Genomic DNA, 21,918 nt, shown 5'->3' with positions numbered 1-21,918 from the left:
CCCCCCCCCTAGAAGGTTGTTCCGACTCATCCCACAACTTGTAATACCCAGTTTCTGGGAATATTTGTAGAAAGTTGCGTCATTTTCAAAGCAGTCAATAGATTATTAGGTAGAATTGAATGTTAGTTCTAATAGTTTGACGGGGTATTCTACATCAGTTTGCAAAACACTAAAGATCTTGAATTATCAAAAATCTTTCCTATCTTTTTTCTTTTTTAGCACTTATCCATGTAACTCTAAAGCAATTAAAATATATTATTCAGTAGTCTGACTTTTTGTGTAATTATGTGAGTTTTATGGTATTATGTGCCTTTTTGTTTTGTTTTCTTTTTGAAATTGTTATGCTTTTCATTGTTATGTTATGTGACATAACTACCCTGTTACCGGATTACATAGTTACCATGCTATGTGAGTTAGTATCATGTGGTATTGTTTGTTGTTCTTTGCCATGGCCCCTAAGGGGCTTTTGTTGCAATAAAAATCTATTTATATATGTATATATATATATATATATATATATATATATATATATATATATATATATATATATATATATATATCGTATTAGTTTTAATCACTAGCTCACCATCTTTTGTTTTGATAAAATTTTAGTTAATGATTTTACTTAATTTATGGGTGGAAAAGTAAGGAAATACATTTTTTTTTTTAGAACGGAAAAGATACAGGGTATATTTTTGAAATAACACTTGAAATTACGTATCCTTTTCTTAAACAACACCACCATTCTATCACGAAATTAAATAAACAAAAACAAGGTTTTTAAATGAAAGTAAGGAGCGACATTAAAATTTAAAACGAACAGAAATTACTCCGTATATGAAATGGGCTTTTCCTTCTCAAAGCCCCGCTCTTTACGCTTAAGTTTGACTCTTTCTCTTAATTCTACATTTTAAAACAGTAAAAACAACTTTAGCGTAAAGAGCGGGGCGTTGAGAAGGAAAAGCCCCTTTCATATACGGAGCAATTTCTGTTCGTTTTAAGTTTTAATGTCGCTCCTTACTTTCATTTAAAAAAAACTTGTTTTTTTTATTTAATTTCTGAACGTTTTTGAATCAATGCATGTTTTGATTTTGGCTCTCCGCAGAGGAATAATTAAAACAACATTTGTATATTTATTTTTTTTTGGCTAAAAGACTTTCTCATAATTTTGATCGAATGATTTGAGAAAAAAAGAGCGGGGGAGGAAGCCCAGTTGCCCTCCGATTTTCAGTTAATTAAAAAGGCAGCTAGAACTTTTAATTTTTTACGAATCTTTTTTTAAGTAAAAGATATACGTAACTTATAAATTAGCTTACGTAAACAACTTTTGTATTCTTATGTTTCTATTACATTTATGTGGGGGTTTGCCCCTTCGTCAGCACCTCGCTCTTTACACTAAAGCTTAAATTTTGCCCCAATTCATTAAAAATGACCCCTGAATCACAAAAGCCGCAGAATAAATAGTTGAAATTACTAAAAATACTTTAGCGTAAAGAGTGACGTATTAGGAGGAGGTGAGCTCCTCATATGGGTAATAATTTCTGTTCGTTTTAAGTTTTAATGCTGCTGCTTACTTCCAGCTGAAAAAAAACTTTTTCATTGTTTTTTTTTAAGTAATGCTAGTGAATCCTGCGCTCCCTTTATGGAAAATTTCTTCCCCCATGACAAATTCCTCGATGGAAAATTCCCCCAGCATATCCCCTTCTTCTCAACCCCTGCCTCCAGCCAAAAATTCCTCCTGAAAACGCCTGTACACTTTCCAATAACCATTACTATATGTAAGCACTGGTCAAAGTTTTGAACTTGTAACCCCTCCCACGGGGACTGTGGGGGAGTAAGTCGTCCCCAAAGACATAGTTATAAGGGTTTTTTACTACGCTGAATAACACGGCTATCTCAGAATTTTGATCTGTTGACTTTGGGAAAATAATTAGCGTGGGAAGGGGCCTAGGTGCCCTCCAATTTTTTTGGTCACTTAAAAAGGGCACTAGAACTTTTAATTTCCGTTAGAATGAGCCCTCTTGCAACATTCTTGGACAACTGGGTCGATAAGATGACCCCTGAAAAAAAAACAAAAAAAAACGCATCTGTGATCTGCCTTCTGGCAAAAAATATAAAATTCTACATTTTTGTAGATAGGAGCTTGAAACTTCTACAGTTTTGTTCTCTGATGCGCTGAATCTGATGGTGTGATTTTCGTTAGGATTCTATGACTTTATGGGGGGTTTCCCCCTATTTTCTAAAATAACGCAAATTTTCTCAGGCTCGTAATTTCTGATGGGTAAGACTAAACTCGATGAAACTTATATATTTAAAATCAGCATTAAAATGCGATGCTTTTGATGTAGCCATTGGTACCAAAATTCTATTTTTTAGACTTTTGGTTACTATTGAGCCGGGTCGCTCCTTACTACAGTTCGTTACCACGAACTGTTTGATAATAAACATTTACATGGGAATAAACCCATTTATTTAAAGAGAAAACAGCCAAAAAAATTCGATAGTCGTCATCAGTTGAGATACTAAAATATTAAAATTGAAACTAACATTTATGTATACAAAACAAAAATAACTTTCGGGTCATTCACAGAATAATGAACTTTTGGGCTACTCACTGCATGTTTTTCAGAGAGAGTTTACGAAAAAGTTCATTCTAAGTCATCATGCAAATTTTTAATCTTTTATCTTGCCTAAATGTAAAATAAATATCCAATGATTGTGGCAAAGCCTTCTGTGTCTTTTAATTCCAAAAGAAACGTTGAGACCAACCAAGCATACAACTATAAACTCAACATTTATAACTCAAAACTCCTGCGTGGTCCACTCTGATGTCACTATGAAGCCACGTAAGCAGGATTTCCCCATCAGGGTAGGAATAGAGGAAAGAACTTACGATGGAACTCAGCCTGTACCCTTTTATACCCAGCCTATCTTCTTTATTCATTTGTCTGGGTTAGCAGATTGATGTATTTTAAAATGTAAATTTAATGTAAAATAAAACTATTGATAACTAACTGTTTTGTTTGAACATTATAATTTTACCGTCATAATCTTTACTTAATTTTATCTACGAACATATAAAGGAAGCATTACGGAATACGGCCTTTCGGAAGGAACTTTCTAATTAGGGTGGGGGTCTGGATTCCCGGATTGTATATCTAATATTAAAGAAAAGTTTCGTTGGTAATTAAATCTGTTTAGATTATATTTCATTTTTTTGTCATAATTTTATGCCATAATAATTTCAATAATTTTTACTTGATTCTTTTTATAAGTATATGCATGTGTGGGATGTTAAGTTATTTTCATTCGACTGCGGTTCCTGTATTAGAGCCCTCAAAATTACGTTATTGTTTTAAGCCAAAAATTTTCAAGTTGTAATATTTTTAATAAAACTTTAATTTGCTGTTTTGTGAAATAAATGTCTCTAGTCCTACTACAAAACTTATATATTTAAAATCAGCATTAAAATGCGATTCTTTCGATGTAGCTATTGGTATCAAAATACCATTTTTTAGAGTTTTGGTTTCTATTGAGCCGAGTCGCTCCTTACTACAGTTCGTTACCATGAACTGTTTGATATGCATCCATTGAAATCGCACATGAAGCTATCTACCCTTCCCAATTACTCTTTTCCCACTCCTTTTTGTATCAAGATACCAAAATGAAGGAGTATGAATGAGTTAAGTCCCTCTTCAAAGGACTAGGGGATAAAAATTGTCCTAGGTAAAACATATAAACTTGAAATTTTTCTAAATAGAAGCTCTTGACAAGTATTTTTCTCAAATAATAAAAAAAGACTAAATTTTAAATTTTTGCTTGTGTCATTTAACAATTCTAGGCAAATTTCTTTTCTTAATGAGGAGGAATCTATTGTAAAATTTATTTGATAGGATAGAATAGAATAGTAAAAAGTATTGAATGGAAGTTAAAACTTGTGGAGATATTTGGCTTAAAAAACTAGCAATGCTGGTTAGCATACTATAAAGTTACCCAGTCATGGAACTTTCCCTTACTCTTTCCGTTCCAGAGAGACATAGGTAGCTGAAATCAGGGGAAAAAGGCTAAGGAAAAACTTTTTATTACCAATAATTTATTATGAAATTTTTTGAGGGTTTAAATGTTGGATAAAAAATTTTCAACATGTGAATTTCTATTAAACTATTACTCTTTAATAAATTCGTTATCATCAATTGTGAATTATTTTTTTGTTAGACTATATAGTTAGACTATATTTTTATGTTAGACTATATATATAGACTATATAGCAAAAATGTTCAAGAAATTTTGTTTACAATAAGGCACCTTTTGCTAAGAAAACGGAAGAAAGACTTAAGAAAACTTTTTTTTTAGTATAAAGTAGCCTCTGGTATAGTGTTACTATCCAATATTCTTGTAAATTATGGTTGCCTCCTTTGACGAAACTTACTGAAGGATAAACACTAGTTCATAATATATTACAATTTAAAACGTGATTTGAAAATAAAGAAACTGCCTGATGAGGAAAAATCACCATTTAAAGCTGATCCAGTAAGAATAATTATTGTTTCAATAAATCTTAAAGGTAAAAGTTAGCTGTGACAAAAATAACTACAGGATTTTCAAAAATATCTAGAAACAGCACAAAATTATGTCGGATCGATAGAGAAATTGTACCATCAGAATTACCAAAGCTAAAAACCCCATTTAGGAGAATTACAGTCCCCCCTTACTAGGCAAACAGATAAATACCTTTTTGGACATGAATGCAGTGATGTGTCTTTTTTTTTTCTTCTTTTTTGTCGCCACTAATATGAAAAATAAAATAGAATTTTCGATAATAATTTGCCTCTCCAATGACAGGATGATGTAATACACATATTTTCTAATAGGGTATATTTCAATGACTTAGCTGCCTCATATGCGGTGGTTTTTCTTTACTAAATCAATAAGAAATAAAGAAAGTTTTTTCTTTTTGCAATATTAGGAATGAAGTTGTTGTCAAAGACTGACAAAAATTTAAAACATATTCAAGAATCTGATAGACATTGCATAAGAATTCTTGATCCTTCGAAGATCAATACTGATGCTCAGGTCTTAGACCCTGACCCTGAAGATACTCAGTTCTTTATCAAGACAAAAAATAACAAAACACACTATAAAGTCAGTTTAAATAGTCCATATAAAGCAACAGCTAGTACTCAGCTGATTTCTAGTATTTTTGCACATTTTACCCACCTTGATTAATGAGGAAAGCGTCTAGAACTGTTCTAAAATTCATCTGGTTTGTCCTCACTCGGTGTAATTGGCTTAGGCCAATTAATTGGCCTAATTGTAATTGGCTTTAATTTAATTGTAATTAATTGTAATTGGCTTAGGCCAATTCTACAAGCCTCGTTCCTTTGAATCTCATCTCTTTGACTCAAATTCTTCGAAATCTTTGTATCTGAAGTAATAAAAAACACTATATCTTTAAATAAACAATCATAAACGTTTGTATTAAACTATTTTCTCCATTCACGTCATGTGGGATTTGATTTTTTAATTTAATGAATTTAGACAATGCGAAGAAACTAAGTATAAAAGAATATTTAATTTGATAAACAGCTTGATCTGAATGCTATATATCATATGGAGTGATTTTGCTCAACTGAATCCATAGAATTACTAGTTATTGCTTAAATTCTTGTTAGAACAGATGATATTTAAGTCTATAAATAATATTACAGCTTTTCACATGCTGAACAATGGTCTGCGCACCATAAGTACTAATTTATTAATATTCTGCTTTTGGCCAGGTTAGAAATACTCTACTGGTAGTATTTCCTAGAAAAAAGAATTTTTGGGCAAAACGAATTGCTTTAATTACCGGTACCAGTCTTAGTTTATATCAGCTAAAAATTTCGTAATTAGTCTATCATCATCACGGTCATGATCACTTTTTGGCCATAAATTCTCTGATTGCATATGGTAATGATATTTATTTTCATTCTGTATTTATTGTTTTTATTTTATTCGAATAAATTTATTTTCTTTCTTTATTTTTTTTTTCACTGGTACTAGAAACATTTTTTTTCTCTTCTCCTGTCATTTTTGCAGGCACTAAACTCACTTTTTGCCAAAAAATATATTATTCTTATCTTTGTCATCTACAGCACTTCAAGCAAAGTGCAAGCACTAGTATTGCAAATTTATTTTGTATTATACAAAGAACGTTAGTGCATGGTATATATCTGTTTTAAATTGGATCACAATGGACGCTTTAAATATATAGGAGTACTCAATTCAGGTTGGAAAGTAAAATTATTGCCAGTGATATCAGTGCTAGGAAGAGTAACCCTAACAAGAGCATATATGGTTAAACTATTCTCTCAGGAAGTCGTTCAAGACTCTTGGTGGGCTGTAGGAACTTTTATTCCACTGAGATCCTAATATTTTCTCTACAATTTTAATACACCTATTTGGGCTATCATTTGAGTGCTTGATTCTTTTACCCTCCCCACTTTCCTCTAAGATACGAATCCACGGAAAAGTACAAAGCCCACCTCATCTAACAACATGTTCCTTTCATCATTAGTATATAACTTAATAAGACTAGTATTGGTGAGTTTGGAATGGACTCAAATACTCCTAGCACTTTTATCTTCCTGGTCGAAATTTTATAGACTGCTACGACAGTCTTTCTTCCTACTTCTATCCTGAATTACAAAAATAATGGAGTTTTCTTTACCCAGTTGTGACTTGGAACGACATCTCTTGAAACCGTCACCATTTTGCGACAATGCAAAATGTTGGCACTATTTTCAATACACCCAGATATGAAAAGAATATTCATTTCAATCAGTCCCCTGTTTTTGATACAAAATGAGCTCCCAAAATTTTTTTTAGCTATTTAGATTGCTTGTTTTATTTTTTTTTTGTAGAAAAAAAGTTGGGATCAGCACCAATGCGTCAAAATACATCTGACTTTATTTAAAACTTATCCACGTTGGCCTTTTGTTTATAAAATTAAATTAAAATGACAGCTAGTATTAAAATGAAAAAACTATGTTCCAAGTGTTCCAAATTTTTGTCTGATTGAATTGAATGCTAAGCCAACTAAAAATGTTCTTCTAGTTAAATTTAAACGTAGATATTAACCTGGTCAAAATTTTGAGAGACAGAAACAAGCCCTGTCGAATTATATGTGACTCTGTCAAAACCTTAATGACATGTTAAACAGAAGAGAAACAATAGTGATAAAAATTAAAGGATCCTCTGACATAAAAAGTTGGTAAATTTATGGTTAATTTCTTAACAACAAGAAATTTAATGATTATTATTTCTAATAGTATTTCACATGAAAAAAAAGAAATAAAAAAGTTTTTTTCTAAATTGTAGTTTTTGTAATTTAATGCTGGATGGTTGCCTTTTCCATCATCTGAGGAACTGCTGCTTGGCCTCACATCATGTTCATATTTTTAAGCATTTGACTTGTTTGATCACAACATCCTAATTCGTTTATCAGTAAATAACTTTGAAGTAAGACCTCTCTAAGTAAATTTTGTATATATTTTCTTTCAAATACATCCCAAGTTGTAGAATTCCAAAATATTCTCTGATCCCCTCGCTATTTGGTGTAAAATTCCTCAAGGGACCTTTTTAGGACCACTTTTATATCTAGTATTGATTACTGAAATTAATAAGAGATTCTTTCAAAGGTGTTAATATTTAGATTACCTGCTGATCCTTGATGTTTGTCATAGAAATATCAAAAGTAACCCCACCTATATACTACCCATGTTTTGAATGAAGCTAAGAATTTAAACATGAAAGTAAATTCTAATAGTCAACTATAATGAACATAACGACTATAACGACAACGACAACGACAATATAATAAATAAAACGACATGCATACTTGAAGGTGTCTGGACTTTCCAGACAAAGGATAGTCAAACTAAAACTTGTGTGGTTTATCATAAAATTCAGCCCCCCCCCCTCGAGATTACTAAAGTCTTATTTTATCTAAAGTTAGTTTCTCTATTTATTTGTTAGGGTTGTGATTCTGCTCACAAAAAAACCGTAATAATTCAACAATTCCTTGAACAATAAAGTGTCCAAGGGCTATTTGTCATACAATAAATAATAAAAAAAACAGGTCTTATGTTCCCATTTTCCCTTTTGATGCTAGAACTAAAGCTAAAAGTCTCCAAATACTAAGAACAAAAAAATAACATAAATCAAACCTTTTTCGAATAACAAAAGTGCTAAGGTCGATGTAGCCAAGATATTACGTAGGACAGATGAAATAATTCTTCAATATAAACCCCACCCTTCAATTAAAAAGTATCAAAATGGTTAATATTCACTTACTTTGCTCAACATAATTCACTCACAGTTGGATGCTAAACTGGAGAGTTTAGAATTTAACAATGTCGAAAACTGACGGAATAAATGAAGCGAAATAATTTGTGGAGTAGCTTATGATGTCTTTGGGAGGAAAGTAGAAAGAATACATAGAAAGAAACACTACTGAAAATGCTTGATGTTTACAAGAGAGAAGGAAAGTTTTGAACAAGAACTTTATCAGTGATATATCATATAAAAATAAAAGGTATGTTAAGAAAATAGAGAAACATTAAAATATAAACAAATGAGACAAGAAGTGAAGACCATAGATAAGGATGCCGAAGGTGTGAAAGATGTAGCTAGAAAACATAATAGTAAAATATCAGAACAAACTCGGAGGAAGTTGTCGATATAGATCTGTTCCGGTTAACGATAGGAATGAGGCAATAAAGACAATATGGGACAATTGGTAATAGAGATAGAGTTTAAGCGAGATGAGCAGAATATTTTAAGGAGTTATTAAACTGTGACACGGTTACAGAAAGCGAGATAGAGAAGAATAAAAATATTTGTGACATTTTGGATGTAAAGGAAGATTTTTTTTATGAGGAAGAATTATTGAGAGTACTAAAAGGATTGAAAAAAACAAGGCCTCAGGTGCTTATAGTACAGTAAATAAGCTTCTTAAATATGATGGCTATTAAGTTATAGATAAGTTACTGAAGATTATGAATATGATTGTTGAAAAGGAAGAAGTATTTAATGGTTTAGGAAAACACTATTTAAATCCCCTGTTTGCAAAAGGTGATAAGAGTGAATGTAGTAATTACAGAGGTATTAGTCTTGCTTCTGCAGATAAAAAGTTACTTGGTATGATGATACTTTTTAGACTTGGAGAATCTGTAGACAAAGTTTTAAGATGTTAAGCGTTCTCAGTCATATAAATTATAAGCAAGCGCTTCATTCAGCTGATAGATGAGCTATAGTTGAATTTCTTATCCTTGTCGGGTACATCGGACAAATATTTTCAATTATTTAATGCTATAAACGAGAATACAACTGCTATGTCTAAGGTGGGGAATGAAGTCAGTAGCTAGTTTTTTATTAAATCAAACAGTTCGTGGTAACGAACTGTAGTAAGGAGTGACCTGGCTCAATAGTAACCAAAACTCTAAAAAATGAAACTTTGATACCAATAGCTGCATCAAAAGAATTGTATTTTAATGCTGATTTTAAATACATAAGTTTCATCAAGTTTAATCTTACCCATCAAAAGTCACGAGCCTGAGAAAATTTTCCATATTTTAGAAGATAGGGGGAAATAACCCCTAAAAGCTATAGAATCTTAACGAAAATAGCACCATCAGATTCAGCGTATAAGAAAACCCTATTGTAGAAGTTTCAAGCTCCTATCAATAAAAAATTGAATTTTGTATTTTTTGTCAGAAGACAGATCACGGATTCGTGTTTATTTGTTTGTTTGTTGTTTTTTTTCCCAGGGGTGATCGTATCGACCCAGTGGTCCTAAAATCTTGCAAGAGGGCTCATTCTAAAGAAAATGAAAAGTTCCAGTGCCCTTATTAAGTGACCGAAAAAATTGGAGGGCACCTAGGCCCCCTCCCACGCTAATTTTTCCCAAATTCATCGGTTCAAAATTTTGAGATAGCCATTTTGTTCAGCATAGTCGAAAAACCATAATAACTTTGTCTTTGGGATGACTTACTCCCCCAAAGTTTCCGGTGGAGGGGCTATAATTTACAAAAGACCAGTGTTTACATACAGTAATGGTTATTTGGGAGTGTAGAGACGTTTTTCAGGGGGGATTATTTTTGTTTGGGTGGGGGTTGAGGGGAGGGGGCTATGTGGAAGGATGGGGTAGAGAAATTCAATGTAGGGGGTGTAGGATTTTCTAGAAATATTATATATAAAAAAAGTAAATATGAAAAAGTTTTATCAACTGAAAGTAAGGAGCAGCATTAAAACTTAAAACAAACAGAGACTATTACGCATATGAGGGGTTCATCTCCACCTACATACTTCACTCTTTATGCTAAAGTATTTTTAGAAATTTCAACTATTGATTTTATGGCCTTTTTGGTTAAGGGGTCATTCTTAAAGAGTTGGAACAAAATTTAAGCTTTAGTGTAAGGAGTGAGGTATTAGTGAGGGGACTAGCCCCCCTCATTTACATAATAAAAATATAAGAATATAAACGTTCGTTACGTAAGTTAATTCTTAAGTTTCGTATATTTTTATCTAATAAAAATGTTCGTTAAAAATTAAAAGTTCTAGTTGCCGTTTTAAGTAACAGAAAAATTGGAGGGCAACTAGGCCTCTTTCCCCACCCCTTATTTCTCAAAATCGTCTGATCAAAACTAAGAGAAAGCCATTTAGCCAAAAAAAGAATTAATATGCAAATTTCATTTAATAATTTATGTTCGGAGAGCCAAAATCAAACATGCATTAATTCAAAAACGTTAAGATATTAAATAAAAAAAAGATAGTTTTTTTTTAGCTTAAAGTAAGGAACGAAATTAAAATTTAAAACAAACAGAAATTGCTCCGCGTATGAAAAGGGCTGTTCCCTTCTCAACGCCCCGCTCTTTACGCTAAAATTTTTCACTGTTTAATAAAGTAGAACTGAGAGAAAGATTCAAACTTTAGCGCAAAGAGTGGGGTTTTGAGAAGGGAACAGCCCCTTTCATACACAGAGTAATTTCTGTTCGTTTTAGATTTTAATGTCGTTCCTTACATTCAGTTAAAAAAACAAGTTTTTTATATTTAATTATTTATAAGGCAGGGTTGGTTTCTATCCCTATTTATATGGATTATTATGTTTGCCTATGTCGTGCGAAGCTCATGAAAGGCAATGGGAGAACACAAAATCGAAAGGAGAAGCAAAACATTCCTGGACTTCAGTTATGTTTACGATAAAGCATCCTAGATGAAAGTTTGAGCAGAATCAATGAACTCAAAGAAGTTTTGCAATTTCAGGACACTAGTCTAGGCTTGGAAATTAATGTTAAGAAAACCAAGTTGCTAAGGATAGGAATAAGTGAAGAAGAAAAGGTGACTTTTGGCAACAAAAAGAATGATCAAGTTGACACCTTAACGTACTTAAGTAGTATTACAAGAAAAGATGGTGGGTGCAGAGAATATGCTAAGATAGGATAGCATTGGATCAGGGTGTATTTTCACAGTTAAAGAGAAAGTTCGGAAGAATAGAATAATAAATCAGCAAATACTGATTAGGATATTAGAAGCTATAATGATGGCAGTGTTGGATTATGGCCGATAGAAATCGAATTTACGCCGGATTTTTGGATCAATTGCAACAAAAAATTTTCCTCAAATCACCACAGAAGGATATTTAAATGTTTTTCCAGTTTTATATATATTCTAATGCAAGTCAACTTTATAAATACAAGGTTAGTAAATATAGTGTTGGTAGAAACATAAAAAGATATGAATATTATGGATGTATTTTTTCTTTGTAGCTGAGTAATTCTTGAAGTATTAATGAAAGTAAAACAGTTTAAAACGGGGATGATACCTTTTTATTGACAGTGAATAGGTATAAAATTATTTAACTGGATATTTCGAACACACATATACAGTTAAATAATCTTATATCTATTTACTGTCAATAAAAAGGTATTATCCTTATTTTAAACTGTTTTACTTTCGTCATGGAAAGGCAGTGTGGTCTTCGAAGTTATCTATGAAGTGTTAATGGCTTGAGCGAAAAAAATTGACGAAGATACGGCTATAAATGACTGGATGAATGCATTTAAAACCTATCAATGAATAAACAGATGAAGAACAAAACAGGAAAACAAAAGAAAAAACACAAGACGCTAATTCACCAGAAACCAACAAAACAAAAACACAACAACGAGAAACAAGTACTGACTGCTGCAACTATCACGAAGCCACGGATAGGACTTGACAGACAAATCATATCGATCAATTAGTGACAGAACCGCTTTTTCACGGTTGCATTGATATTTTGATTTAGTTTAACATAATATTTTAAAATGAATTGCTTTGTTGATAATTTGGAATTGAATTAATATTTTATATCCCTTAGGAGGAGCGTCAAGGAAGAAATGGTAGAAAGAAATCATTTTTCCAGACAAAGAGGGAAAAAATATTTCGAAAGAAGACACTGTATAGTCGACTTCCTATTTTGCAGTGGGTTTCTAAAATTACAATTGCCTCTTTATTGTCGGATCTTATTGCTGGATTTTCAGTAGGATTGACATTGGTGCCACAAAGCTTAGCCTATGCCACTGTAGCTGGATTACCACCACAGGTAAAAATTTTCTTATGCCTCTTAATCTGTTATTTATTTATAATCCTTAAAACATATGATAATATATAAAATATATGATGAAGTATTTGTGGAGATTAATGTTTACTCTGTTTTTTTCTGAAAGAAGAAATCCTACTCCTTGGCGATGAATTCCATCGTTACGGCCTGAAAAAAGTAGTACTATATCCCAAATCTTCTCAACGCCAGTTACTGAAAGATGGGTTTTTGAAAGAAAAATGATGTCCCATATATACCTGTTGATTTCTCGTACAAATATATCCTTCTTTCCTTTCTTAGCCGGGGTTCTTACTTATAGTTCCTATTGCTAATTTTGTTTTAAGGGACAAAACGGGGGGAGGGTCAGATGTATAACTTGTCAAATCGGCAATTGCAGTTGAGGAGTAGCCGTTCATCAGCTCACCTTCATCAGCTCCCCCGTTCAATCTTTCCAGTGAAGCCAGGTGCCACATCGTTGGCTACCCCGGAAACGTTATCTGGTTCGTTGGCTACCCCGGATACGGTATCTGGTTCATCAGTTGCCTTGAACGCGGTAGATGGTATCGCAAGGTTGTCGGATAAAACCCCAAACGCGTTAGAACTGGTTCTTTTAAGTTTTCTTGTCTTCATCATTATAAAATTTGAGTTCAACACAGTTTTCTTAATAGCGACACAGTTTTTTTCTTAAAACTAACATATGTTATCAAGTAATAACATTTTCATAATAGTAACAAGTTTTTTAAATAGTAATTTGTTTTTTCCTAATAGTAACATTTTTTAAAATATTTTTTTTAAATAGAAATAATTCTTTTGTTGCAAGGAACATTTATCTTAATACCAACATAATTTTTCCTTAAAACTATTAAATTTTTTTTTAAGTAACAGTATTTTCTGTGTAGCAATTCTATTTTCTTACAAGTAACCATTTTTTTTTTAAACCTACAAATTTTTCTTAATAGCATCGTTTTGAATCAGTTTAGCAAATTTTTTTAAGATTCGTAAGTTTTTCGATGAAAGAGGTTGTGGATAACAATGGTTACGGAACTTTTTTCATGATGAAATCGGACCGAGAATAACTATAACATCTTCTGAGAAAATTACTAAATAGATTCAGCTGAATATCAATTATCATCCACGAGTTTGGCTCAATAATATTAAACATGTCAAGTCCTCGTATTAATTCTATGTCTTGTACAATAGTCTTTACTTTATCACGGGACTCTTGCCATACATTGTAGCAATAATAGATATTTTTCAGATTTTCTAAAAAAATCTTATTCCGATTTGGGCTATTTTAGTTAAAGTGTTGTTCCGCCAGACCTTGAAGGTCCCTAAAAGAAATAATCTGAATTGCGCTTTAAATTGGTACATATAACTTTTTTCGTGGTCAAAACAAAACTAAGCCAACCTAACCAAAACCTGTTGAATAGTTAGAAAAAAGACAATAATAAAATGCATGTTTTCTTCAATAGAAATAAATGCTCTACATATCTAAGACATAATTACATAAAATGTGCACTTGAATATATTTATATTAGCAGTGGAAGAAATGGAAGAATTTAATTATCTAATTATTTTAATTATTTAATTGTTATAAATTAATTATAATAACTTAATTAGCAGGCACATCAAAATTTCAAACACTATTGGTTTACATTATAATCTCCAAACAAGATTCTACCTTACAAGTAGTCCGAATGAGGTCAATGCTGAAAGGTGCTAACGGACGGTAGCTAAGCTAGCAAAAAAAATAATAATAATAAAAAAAATAAAAATAAAATAAAATGCACAAGTTTTATTGACCTATTGCCGTCCAATTTTTAATTTTTAGTATTTACTTTTTGAGTGATTTCATTTTCAAATTGAAATAACACCAGAGACAATCGGCTGTACAAAAGACAGCCCTTAGCCTATTTCGTTTTCTGTTACTTATTTTTCAATGATTGCTGTTATATTTGGATTTTTTTAATACTCTGATTCTCGTTTTTTTTTCTGTACGTCATGTATTTCTTTATATCTTTTGTTTAATTTATTTTAACTAATTTTTTATCCTGTTGTAAAAGGTTGCTGGACACGTAATCAAAACATTTAGATTTTTATTATGTATAGTTGATCACTGTTTTACTACTACTACTACTACTACTAATAACTCACTGCAGCACCAAGCCGCCTGAGGCCAACACAGCTACGCACGCTCCTCCTCCAACCTAATCTATTTAAAGCCTCCCTCTTTACACCCTCCCAGGAAGTTCCCATTTCCTTTAAATCCTTATTTATGACATCCTCCCAACCCAGACAAGGACGACCTGCTTTCCGTGTAGCCCCAGACGGTTGGCCAAAAAGGACAATCTTCGGTAATCTGTCATCCTTCATCCGTAGAACGTGGCCTAGCCATCTCAACCTTTCTTTCATTATAGCCCCAGAAAGCGGGATTGAACCACACTTTTCGTACAACCTACTGTTTGAAATACGGTCAGTCAGCCGGGTACCCAGAACAATCCGTAGGCAATTTCTCTGGAAAACATCTAGTAAATTTTCATCTGCTTTTCGGAGTGTCCATGCTTCAGAGCCATATTTGACCACTGTCATCACTGTAGCTTCCAATATTCTAATCTTGGTTTGTAGGCTTATCTTTCTATTCTTCCAAACTTTTTTTAACTGTGAAAAAACACCCTGAGCTTTAGCTATTCTACTTTTAACATCTTCACTGCTCCCACCATCTTTACTAATAATACTACCAAGGTAACTGAAGCTCCCAACCTGATCAATCTTTTCGTTACCTAAGGTCACCTGTTCATCTTCACTTATTCCTAACCTTAGTGACTTAGTCTTCTTAACATTAATTTTCAAGCCTATTTTAGCACCCTGAACTCGTAAAACCTCTAAAAATTCATTCATTTTGCTCACACTTTCATCTAATATGCTTAAATCATCAGCATAATCTAAGTCCAGGAGCGTTCTTCCTCCCCATTTGATTCCATGGTCTCCAATTGCCTTTCCTGTGCTCCTTAAGACGAAGTCCATCAAAATGATCCATATAAAGGGGGATAGAACACAACCCTGCTTAACTCCTGATTTAATACAAAACCAGTTGCTAACCTCATTTCCTACCTTAACCGCAGCAGTATTATTCTCGTACATAGCGCAAATCACTTTAATGTATTTTTTCGGTATACCATATAACGATAAGACCTTTGTTAACGCTGTTCTATCAACAGAATCGAAAGCTTGCTCATAATCGATAAAACTAAGGACCAAAGGTGTTTGACAACGAAGGGACTTCTCAATTATTAACCTAAGAGTGAAAACATGGTCGACACATCCTCTACCTTTTCTAAAACCGCATTGTTCTTCCCTTAAAACTTTATCTACAGCATGTCTTAGTCTAAAAAGTATCATATTACTCAGTAATTTGCTACCTACAGAGACCAGACTAATGCCTCGATAATTCCGACATTCTCTCTTGTCACCTTTCTTATACAGTGGTTTAATTAAGGTTTTCCTAAAATCATTGGGTACTTCCCCTTTTTCAAAAATCATGTTCATAATCTTCAGTAGCTTATTCCTAACCTCAGAGCCACCATATTTAAGGAACTCATTAATCATACTATCAGCACCTGGGGCCTTATTATTTTTTAATCCTTCTAGTACTGTCGCTAATTCTTCCTCACTAAACAAATCTTCCTTCACATCCAAGGTATCACAAACTTTTTCATTTTCATCTATATCTTTTCCTGCAACTGTATCTCGGTTTAGCACATTCTCAAAATGTTCCACCCATCTTTCTTTAACTTTTTCCTTATCACTAATTGTGACGCCATTTCTATCTTTAACTGGGACTAGTCCGGATCGGCTACTCCCTTTCAATTTATTAACATGCCAGTATAATATTTTACTATTATGCCGTCTAGCCGCATCTTCCAGATCCTCAGCAATTTTATCCATCGCCTCCATTTCACATCTCCTTAGTTCATATTTTAATGCTTTCTCCACTTTCTTTACATTCCTTTTGTTTTCATACGACCTATCGCTCAGATAATTCTTATACAAACCCCTTCTACTCTCTATTAAACCTAAAGCTTTTTCACTAATATTCCTAGTTGCTGTCTTAGCACTCTTCCCTAGGACACCATCAGCAACTTCACAAATTGTTTTTCTGAAATTATTCCATCCATCTTCCACATTGTCAAATTTTAAACCCTCAAGTTTAGTACTCAACTGTTCCTGGAATTTTTTTCTCAAATTTTCATCCTGAAGTCTACCAACATCATAACTTCCCGGGAGGGAGTTACTCTTCCGAAATTTCAGCTTTAAATTAACCTTGGACACTACTAGATGGTGATCTTTACTTTTAACATCAATAACGGCACTCCTATACACCCTAGTATCTTGTATTGATCCTGCTAGTCTTCTGTTTACAATAACATAATCAATAAGGTTTGCTGTCTCACCATCACGTGAATACCGTGTCAACTTATGGGCCATTTTGTGACCAAACACCGTATTGGTTATAACTAGGTTGTTATACCTACAAAATTGCAAAAGCCTATAGCCATTACTGTTTTCTTTTCCTACACCAAAATTACCTAGGCTAGGATACCATCTATCCCTATTTCTACCAACCTGGGCATTAAAATCTCCTAGCAAAAACACCATATTTCTACCTGGTACCCTGTCTATTTGCTCCTGTAACTGTAAGTAAAATTCATCTGAGTCACTAGTATCTCCATCAGTTGGTTCAATGGGGGCATATACTACTATAACTGATACCCTAAACTTTTTAGTCATAAAATGAGCAATTAGTATTCTATTATTAATACCTTCCCAGCCTAAACAAGACTTAGCAGCTTCCTTATTCATCATGAGCCCTACTCCCTGTCTATGTACCCCATCCTTCCTTCCTGAGTAAACAAATTCTATGTCACCTAATTTCATGCTTCCTACCCCTGGGATATGAGTTTCTGAAACTCCTAATAAATCCAGTTCAAACCGTCTGAATTCGTCAGTCAAAATGTCGATGCGATAGTCATTTTTTAACGTCGTAACATTCCAAGTTCCAATTTTCATGTTCTTTAAATCTTTGAAATTATTTTGGCCTCAAGAAAAGCAGTGATCCCGGATACCAGTGCAGGATGGGGACCAACATATCTTCTCAAGTCTACACCGAAGCGCTTAAGCTGGCTTAGAACCGGACAGCAAGAAGTCCCAGGGACCTCCAGTAAGTTGGAGGCTTTGTGCAATCCTGGGCCCATCTTGGTCACAACATGGTTTTCAGCACTTGGCGATGCTCTTCTATCAACAAGAGTCGAAATCCTGCACAGACAGTCCCAAGCCTATTACCTCCGACTCATTATATATTCATGCCTACAAATATTATGCTACTACGGGGAGGCAGCCCATAGTAGATAAATTAGCTAGGAAGAGGTTTTTCAGCCCGAAAACGCCCATCAAAACAAACCAAGCCCAGAAAATTATCCAATAATCAGAATCCCGTACGAGTGCTGTGTTGTTTACTAGGCTATAATTTCCTCGAGGGGCGCCACTCCTCAAGTGGGAAAAATTGACCGCAAGTTTCCCAGTCTTGCTCCTTTTTTTTCACTCCTTTATTCTAGCATCATGCCCGTTGTTCCATCTATGCTTCCATTTGTTCAATTCCCTATGGAAAATTCTCCATTCTTGAAATATCGAACCCGGACATTTTTTCTTCCAACAACTATATCCCGAGGAAAATTTCCTCCCCCCTCGAGCAAAATAACTCCTGGAATTGTTTCCTCAAATGTTAAATTGAGCAGCCAAAAGGAAAGTAAGCTATTGCAATTAAAAAGAATGAAGCTAGAAAATCATTTTTTTTAAATTCTGCCTATGCTCCTTATGTAAACAAGGTATGCTGTGTAAAATATCCTATAGAATATACTTTATATAATAATTTCTTTTAATTATTTGTTTTGGGATTTTGAACCGAATTTTTTGCTTACTTTCATGAGGAATTGTTCTGAGTTGAAGTTTGACTCCCTATTATTTATATTAGATTTACGCCAAAAAAGGTTCCTTAAATGTACTTAAGACTCGAAAACCTTCTGATGTATGCTTGTTGAATCTACTTTTAACCACAATGCTGACCAACTGATATCCTGTACTATAGATATTAGTGGCATACCAAGTCCAGAAGGAGGAATTACTTGTACTCCCTAATCCCAGCTTCTATTTTGTTTCACTCCTGACTGATATTTTTCTTCATTCTCTTTATTTTTCTGACTTTCTATTTGGCTACTAAATTTTGCATTTTGGGGGAATTTTCTGGAGGTACTTTTGAGTCAAGAGATTTTTTAGTAGGGAGAATGGGCGAGGGAGGGAATTTTTGCAGAGATATTGTCATCTGGGGAATTTGGGATGGAAGTTGTTTTTGGGAGTGTCCGTATAAGGGAGTTCTTGGGGGAGTGTTTGTGGGAAGGGAGGATGTAATTAGCATATAACCTAGTTAATGTGGCCAGTTGTTCGTAATTGAGTCATTAGTAAAAAATTTTTACGGACTTAATCTTGATATAATGCTTCTAGTATGGTCTCTATTCTTCAATTGTGGGTGGTTTCGTATATGCTGTTTTTGGTGGGACAAAATCCTTGGCAATTGGTCCAGTGGCTCTATTGGCTATAACTGTCTACCCAATGGCTACAAAATATGGACCAGAAGTGGCAGTGTTCCTTGCTTTTGTTTCTGGACTCATTGAATTGGCTCTTGGATTGTTTAATTTAGGTTTGCATATTTTTTTTTATCTTTTTCCTAAGAATATAACACTTTTAATTTTGCTTAGGGGGAAAAAGCTACTCTAATCGCATTCAGTTAGTAAAATCCCATTAGATGACCTAATTAATTTCCTTTTATTTTGTTTTGTTTTTTAATTTATTTATAACAAAAAATAAGCGACTGGGATAAATCTATATCAATACTAAACTACTACTACTACTATTACTACTACTACTATTAATAACTCACTGCAGCACCAAGCCGCCTGAGGCCAACACAGCTACGCACGCTCCTCCTGCAACCTAATATATTCAAGGTCTCCCTCTTTACAACCTCCAAGGAAGTTCCCATTTCCTTTAAATCTTTATTTATGATATCCTCCCAACCCAGACAAGGACGACCTGTTTTCAGTGTAGCGCCAGATGGTTGGTCAAAAAGGACAATCTTTGGCAATATGTCATCCCTCATCTGCAGAACGTGGCCTAGTCATCTCAACTTTTCTTTCATTATAGCCCTAGAAAGCGGGATTGAACCATATTTTGCGTACAACCTCCGGTTTGAAATACTGTCAGTCAGCCGGGTACCCAGAACAATCCGTAGGGTATATCTCTGGAAAACATCTAGTAAATTATCATCTGCTTTTGGAGCACCCATTCTTTAGAGCCATATTTGACCACTCTCATAACTGTAGCTCCCAATAATCTAATCTTGGTTATCTTTCTATTCTTTCAAATTATTTTTAACTGTGAAAAAACACTCTGAACCTTAGCTATTCAACTTTAAAATCTTCACTGCTCCCACCGTCGTTACTAATAATACTATGAAGGTAAATGAAGCTGCCAACCTGATCAATTTTTTCGTTACCCATCGTCACCTTTTAATCTTCACTTATTCCTAGCCTTAGTGACTTAGTCTTTTTCACATTCATTTTCAAGCCTATTCTATCACCCTGAACTCGCAAAACCTCTTAAAAGTTCATCCATTTTGGCCACACTTTCATTTATTATGCTTTAATCACCAGCATAATCTAAGTCTTGGACCATTTTTCCTCCCCATTTGATTCTGTGGTCTCTAATTGCCTTTCCTGTGCTCTTCAAGACGAAATTCATCAAAACGATCCATATAAAGGGAGATAGAACACAACCCTGATTAACTCCTGATTCATTTCCTGCCTTAACCGCAGCAGTTTTATTCTCGCTCATAGCACAAATCACTTTTTGATACTACCAAATCACAAATCAGTACTGAAAGTCATTAATAATTTGAAAAAAAAAAACTTAACAAAGAAAGGATTATCCTAAGTTCCAAAATGACCCTACAAAGCAAATGTAAAATATAGACGGCATTCACCTCTCAATCAGAGTTTCAAACAGAGTGGCTAAAAGAAGAGGTGGGAATCGCCCACTTGTCTCTGATATTGTTAAAATAAGGCTCCAGAGTTGGTGTGGCTGCACCATGCGGAGATGCATATCACCATGCATATTACCAAAAAATGCCTCAAAATTCCTCTACTACCAGCATGGAAGAAGAAAACTGGAGTACAGAAGATAACATGGCTTTTGACAGTCGAGGTTTACTTAGAGTCTATTGGAGGTTTTCGAAAATTTCAATGAAGCTGGGATCGTCACTGGCTTGAAATTATGGAGCCTGCCACCCTCGAGTGCAATCTATGGAAAAAAATATTTGTCGTCTGGTGGGTGCCACGATGAGCCTGAATGTGGCTTGAACGTCTAACAATTACAAGTAAGTAAGTAAGTAAATTATCTATACCATTCGTAGCAGCAGTAGTATTAGCATTCACTGACTCCCTTTTGGTTAGCTCAAATCTAACACAACATGCCCTGAAAGTTACAAATTAATAATTAGTCTGTTCGTGAGATATTGCTGTTACCTCGTTTTACAATCTGCTTATAGTTCATTTTGATTTAGTTCAACATCCGCCTAAATATTCCTTGGAAGCTTAACCTTGATACCCTTAGCTTGCATAGTAGCAATAGCTGTAGTAGCGGTAGTAACATTATTATCAGAAGAGGGAACAACACCTATGGTTGTCTTCAGTATCCCTCTCAACTCGGGTTGAAAATGTTAAATTAATGCAATAATACTGTTGATGAAGCATTGCTGATATGTCCCTTCGTAACCTGTTTTCGCACAGTGTTTTTCCATTTACTTCAGTACTGTTTCAACATTCTCCAAATTTGTCAACTTAATACCCCTAGTTTTAGCAGAACTAGAACTAGCCCCTTATCATTCTCTTCAATTCTCACTTTCATACACTTAGCCTTAATGGTACTAGCATCATACTATTAGCTGGAGTAGCCGTAGAAGCAGCAGTGGTGTTTTAGTGCTTGTAGTAACAATAGTAGTAATTGCAGAAGTAGCAAGTATATGTTGTCCTTTTTACTGTTGAACACCCCCGTCATGATACCCTGGATGTTTTACGTTGATATCATAAAATTTCTAAAACATATCTCTAATACGCCCTTTTAACAATGTATAGTATGTCTGGTATAGATAAATCTTCCCCTCAACATTTTCTCAGAGTTTCATTTCA

General features: G+C 33.8%; 1 protein-coding gene across 2 annotated transcripts in view; it reads left to right on the top strand.

The window, feature by feature from the left end:
• Positions 1-21,918, top strand: part of LOC136028844 (sodium-independent sulfate anion transporter-like) — a 96,218-nt gene that overhangs the window by 35,678 nt on the left and 38,622 nt on the right. For both annotated transcript variants that reach the window (XM_065706778.1, XM_065706777.1), the window contains exons 2-3: positions 12,401-12,625; positions 19,178-19,373. In XM_065706778.1, coding sequence (XP_065562850.1) covers positions 12,401-12,625; positions 19,178-19,373 — 421 coding nt within the window. The remainder of the gene's footprint in view (positions 1-12,400; positions 12,626-19,177; positions 19,374-21,918) is intronic.

The sequence above is a fragment of the Artemia franciscana genome, chromosome 7 (assembly GCF_032884065.1).
Source record: "Artemia franciscana chromosome 7, ASM3288406v1, whole genome shotgun sequence".
In the NCBI taxonomy this organism is placed as follows: domain Eukaryota; kingdom Metazoa; phylum Arthropoda; class Branchiopoda; order Anostraca; family Artemiidae; genus Artemia; species Artemia franciscana.
Note: the sequence above shows the minus strand (reverse complement) of the source record. Positions and strands in the feature narration are given on the sequence as shown.